The sequence below is a fragment of the Rhagoletis zephyria genome, unplaced genomic scaffold, assembly GCF_001687245.7.
Source record: "Rhagoletis zephyria isolate East Lansing unplaced genomic scaffold, Rhagoletis_zephyria_1.1 Rzeph_scaffold_07894, whole genome shotgun sequence".
NCBI lineage: Eukaryota > Metazoa > Arthropoda > Insecta > Diptera > Tephritidae > Rhagoletis > Rhagoletis zephyria.
In genome coordinates, this window is record NW_016164976.1 from 5,518 (window position 1) to 11,193 (window position 5,676).

The following is a 5,676-nucleotide window of genomic DNA, read 5'->3' on the forward strand; positions in this document are numbered from 1 at the left end:
GGTGTAGAATTTTTGAAAATCAATATTTTTCGATGGGAAAACCTTTCTTATCTTCAGGAGATTTCCAGTAATAATACCCAATTGTTTCTTTAACCACTTTTTCATCGAAACTATATTTTATAGGTCCTCCAAAACCCCCAGAAAATGCAATGGGGGACCAATGAAAAATCTTTAATATTAAAAGATTGTTAAATAAACGATTGGATATTAATGTTGGAAGTTTCCTGAATAGAACCACAGCTTTTCGACCGAAAAATATTGATTTTCAAAAACTTTATACCATTAATTAAGCTAGTATCATGTAGATAACATAACCTATTTTATTATCAGAAAATGCGGTTGTGCGGTGTTATTTGAATTCAAGTTTTCTTAAAAATTCATTTGCAACCTAAACATTTTAACAATTTGCTCAAATTTAAAAGTACATATTTGAAACATTTCCAGAATGAATAAAAAATAAAAGCTTTTTAGATAGACTAATCGTACATATGCATATAATATGAGGAATCTTGATTTAATTCCAACTAGTTGGAAAAACCAATAGACTCACAACTGCCGCACTCCGAACTTGGACTTGTGTAACTGGATGAAGAATTCGTTCCATATGGTTCTGAAGGATTAACCTTCAAGACAAATAAACCCTTCAAGTTTTTCGGCACAGCATAACCCATAGGATAGTCTTTACCAACACAACGCCCTTGCTCTAAATGCAGCAGCGAATCACAACGCTTAGAAGGAAAATTGTACTCATTACCCGGATACACAGACTCCACATAGTACTGCCAAGAACGTTGATGGGAACAAACTGGCTCCAAGCAGCCATTTTGTATGGGAAAACGACCTCCTACAAAGAAATCCGAATCACCCGTAGCCCGAGGCTGGGCGGCTATACCAGGATCGGTGTGAATAATGTCGACATAATCGGCATCGCCTGTCGAAAGTGTAATTAGCTTTTGACCATAATTGAAGCATGGCCCGGCAGGATCGAAACCAGTGACACGTGGTATTTGTTTGCCGGTTAAGCGTTTAAATTTTCTAGCTGTTTCACCAACAATTTGTGCGCCCAAGCTGTGACCCATCAGGTGGAAGTTTTCGAGTGGCACAACTTTGGTTAAATCAACCAAAGCATTTGCAACTTGTTCGCCTATGTTTTTTGTGTTTAAAGATGACCAAGTGTAAAGTGTTTCAATGTAACGACCAACATCAATGCCCTGTCAACGCAAGCGTATAAAAGGAAGTCAGAGAACGAAATTTTCTTATAAACTTTTCGGATTACCAAGAAATTTGTATCACCACGACAGCGGTAAGCTTTCCCCAGACCTTCAAGCACATCATCAGACTTGTTGGCATTTGTTAGCCAGCCGGAGGCAGCTATAACAACTCGCTTGCTAGCATCAAAGTCAGGGTCATCCACTATGGTTGCCAAATCTTTCAGTCGGTATGTCTTTATATCACAAGCTGTGCGCAATTGAATAGAGATATCGTCCGTGCTGGGAACGTCAGCTGGATCCGGATTAATGCCATCTTCAGTTAAAACGGCAGCACCTGAAATGAAATAGTAAAAGTATTTAAATAGTGTCTCTCAAAAATACACGAAACCTCTTTACTTACATATGGTACTTGTTATTAATGAGGCGAATTGAATTGGAAATCCAAGCACAAGGTTGCCAACAAAATTGAAGAAATAACTAGGTGTCAATTGATTTCCAAATGCATCCACCAACCCAGTCGCGATGTCGCCAGCCGATTGAAGCAGATCGGGCAAGGATACGTCTATTGCATGAGCGCCATCTAGCGGTATTTCTGCTGCAAAGCAGGCACTTATTGCAGTGATACTCACCAGCAGTGGGCAGACTCTCATTGTCTGGAATTATTTTAGAAGTTGTAAGTGAAGTTCATAAGCGCAAAAATGTTATACGTGCGGCTTTCGCAATGACCATCCATTTATATACTGAAATGCTTACATTATTCACAAGCTAACTTGCATAAATTTCGCCTTTATTGTTGCTAATTCCAACGTAAGCCGGGATGTCAAAGGAACCCATTAAATACAGAAACTAAGTACGTATTTGGTGTAATAAAAATGGAGCAAAACAAAAGAAGTGCAACGTGCTTTCTTATCTATGTACATATCGTCGGTGATACTGCAAAACGTTCTATGTCAGTTATTACCTCGGGTGCTTAATTGATCTGTTATCTCTATCTGATCGATTCTAGCAATCGTTCATCTGCCAAAGGTAGACAGTTTTTGTCATTCGTTTGCTAGGGTATAACGATTTGCAGATGCATTCCGGTGCAAGTAAGAGACCAACTAAGAGTCAAGGGTATTAATAGACATAGACCGTTTTGCAGTATCACCGACGATATGTCGCGTGTTTTTAAAGCAATGCCTGCGTATGTAATCAGTTGTAGGCACAATTATACAGCTGTATACTAGCACCAAGCATTGGGAAATTAGCTAAGAAAAAAATGTCTGTGTGATAAGAAAAATCTTATTTGCAATTAGGCATTTCATAGAAAGCAATTAAAAAAGTATCTAGTTGACTTGAAAAATTTGTTTTTACTCGTAAAATATAATTGGAAATAATTTGCATTAATTTCCCTGTATTCGAGCGCACTGCTCTTTAAACATATTAAAAACTTTAACGTTCAAGGACAAGTACTAAACATGTTTTTTTCTGATACAAACATAAATATGTCCTTACATCATTTTGTTGCTTTTTTCGTTTATTTGCGAGGTATTTAAAGTAATTTCTAAGCTTACTAAAAACTCTGTAAAAAGGGCGGAATTAGAGGAGCCGCGGTCAATTCATCTCTTCGGATAATTAATATAATTCGGATAATTCGGAGTGCCATTTACTGTAGAAATTCGACTGGATTTCTATTGTTTATTAAACATATTTTTTGCACTAAAGTTTGGCAATGACTGACAATTTTCTGAAGCATTTTCAAAATAACTATCAACTCACTAAAGCTGTGNACCAACACGGATAATATAAGTACTTATTTTTAAACAAAATTCAATCACTTAATCCGGTCAATCAAAAACATACTTAACTACACTAATTAGCAGAGTCCAAAATGTAAAACAAGTAATTTTTAAGCAAAATACATAACCGACTTCAATTCTCATATAAAAATTTAGGAGTACCGTTAATTTCTTCATNTATCATTTTGTTGCTTTTTTCGTTTATTTGCGAGGTATTTAAAGTAATTTCTAAGCTTACTAAAAACTCTGTAAAAAGGGCTGAATTAGAGGAGCCGCGGTCAATTCATCTCTTCGGATAATTAAACAAACTAGGAGTGCCATTTACTGTAGAAATTCGACTGGATTTCTATTGTTTATTAAACATATTTTTTGCACTAAAGTTTGGCAATGACTGACAATTTTCTGAAGCATTTTCAAAATAACTATCAACTCACTAAAGCTGTGCTGGAAGATGCAGAAACAAGAAAAGCACGAAGAAAAACAAAATTTGAAACATAAATATTCCTAAAAAAACACTAAATTTACCCTTTCTTCGATTCATTTCTAGTTCGTTTTGATCTTCGTATTCGTCCTCGTATTCGTCTTCACATTCGGTTACGTGTTCATCTTGGTTTTCGTGTGTGTTCGTTTATGACTTTGTCGTCGTATTCGTCTTCATATTCGTATTCCACTCGTAATCGTCCTCGTTCTAGTGTTCGTCATCGTCCTCGTATTCGTTTCCGCCTCCGTAATTGTCTTCGAATCGTCCCTGTATTCTCGTTCGATTGTTATTGGGCTTCCTTTCGTTTTCGTATTTGTCTTCATATTCGCGTTCGTCTACGTCTTTAAAGCAAAAAAAAAATAAAAAAAAATCAAACAACCAGCCATTTTGGAAACCATAAAAACTCTCGTCATCTGCAAAAAAATACCTTTCAAATTTTTTTTTGTGTGTCAAAATCGTTAAGTACTTATTTTTAAACAAAATTCAATCACTTAATCCGGTCAATCAAAAACATACTTAACTACACTAATTAGCAGAGTCCAAAATGTAAAACAAGTAATTTTTAAGCAAAATACATAACCGACTTCAATTCTCATATAAAAATTTAGGAGTACCGTTAATTTCTTCATGAGCCAATGATCGTATCTCAACCAAATTAGTATGGAACCACCTCTGAGGTAATAAAATCCTTTATACAAAAAAGCGTATGTAAACACGCTCTCCTTCAAGGCATATCAAACAGGTAGCTGTGCTTATTAGAGAAAAATAAAAAACAATTTCTGTGTATTTTGTTGTTGCAGAAGATTTACTACGGTTTTCAGAAAATTTAAAATTTACTATTCTTTCTGGGAAATGGCATAACTTTCGTGATTTTTCCACGATAATAATAGTTGAAACGTCATTTTAAAGATACTTTTTTCCACTCTTTCGCTAAAATATGCAACACTTGCTTGAAATAGTAGATGATAACTATGTCATCATAAATCCATTTGGTTCCTTACTTTGGCTAAAGACCGATTGTAGAGTCTAAGGCTAATAGGGTAAAGTTCCAGGGACACAATGGAGGATAGCGTAACGAATTTTTCGGCAAACATAAAATAAGAATCTGCAGCCATTTTGCATACTTAACTAAAAAAAAATTTCTCTTTGGTGTATGACGTTCTCCAGTAAACGAACGACCTTTAAAAAATCTACTACGGAACTTTATTTTCTGCAACGATTTTTCATATCATTTACTCCAATTTAAGCTTGCCATAGTTCTAACCAGTGTTGCCGTTTTAGCCCTTTGGTGGCTAGATTTAGCTACCACATACTTTTTTTGGCCACATAAATTTAAAATTGCCCCTAGCCCTTTTTTTAGCCTTTTTTAGAGTTTATTCATACTTGGCATGAAAAACTTGTATATGCTTAATTTGATCTAAAATTTTTTGTTCATCTATGTAAGAGATGAATTTTTAAACTAAGAATGACTGATATATATACATTAGACTGCATCACTCCCCATACAAAAAAAAATTGGTACTATTTTTCCATTGGAATTATAAAATCAATTATATTTTAAGACGGCCACCAAAATATTTCGGAAAAATATTAAGATTTAAGTGAGCTGGACCGATTTGAAAATACCTCCAAAAATGGAGTTTTTTATGAATACAATAGTTTCTTAAAGATTTTTATTAAAAAATCCCCTCAAATGACGAAACGGTTTAAGTTTAAATATTTGCATAAGAATATTTAAAAAAAAAAAGAAAACAATTTTTGGACGGAATCGTAATGATGAGATTTTTGATGCTGTTTTTTTTAACTTTTTTCAAAGATTGGTATAGGAAAAACTTGAATAACTGAACCTAAACTCTTCCGATTTAGACTTAAGAGGTGTCAATGGAAAGGTATTTTCCCTTTTATTTCTTTGCTAATAAACTCATTCAAAGGATGGAAGAGAAAGGTAGGATGAACGAACTTCTTTCAAAGTTGAATTAAGTTGTGTTGGTATTCGAAAAAACAAGATGGGACACGAATTTCGTTTTTTTGGCCAGAAATAAAAACAGAGTGCAAATACCTTTCTACTGAGATCCCATAAGTCTACATCAGAAAATTTTTGGCGCAATTATTCAAGTTTTTCGTAAACCAATCTTTGAAAAAAGTAAAAAACAGCATCAAAAATCCCATTCTTACGATTGCGTTGAAAAGATTTTTAAAGATTTTT

At 34.5% G+C, this 5,676-nt stretch overlaps 1 protein-coding gene across 1 annotated transcript; it reads right to left on the reverse strand.

Annotated features, from left to right (window-relative positions):
* Positions 1–344: 344 nt before the first annotated feature.
* Positions 345–2,208, reverse strand: LOC108374606 (vitellogenin-1-like). The gene is made up of 4 exons (XM_017630586.1): positions 1,965–2,208; positions 1,612–1,864; positions 1,277–1,545; positions 345–1,211 (listed from the first exon to the last, which is right to left on the reverse strand). Exons 2-4 carry the CDS (start codon positions 1,859–1,861, stop codon positions 525–527), a joined length of 1,206 nt encoding a protein of 401 aa, XP_017486075.1. The 5' UTR covers positions 1,862–1,864; positions 1,965–2,208; the 3' UTR covers positions 345–524.
* Between the last annotated feature and the right edge of the window lie 3,468 nt (positions 2,209–5,676).

Coding starts and splice junctions, on each gene's coding strand:
- LOC108374606 (XM_017630586.1), bottom strand. CDS start 1,861: ATGAGAGTCTGCCCACTGCTGGTGAGTATCACTGCAATAAGTGCCTGC. Junction 1,546..1,611: donor ATTAATAACAAGTACCATAT/GTAAGTAAAGAG, acceptor ATTTCATTTCAG/GTGCTGCCGTTTTAACTGAA. Junction 1,212..1,276: donor GTGGTGATACAAATTTCTTG/GTAATCCGAAAA, acceptor TTGCGTTGACAG/GGCATTGATGTTGGTCGTTA.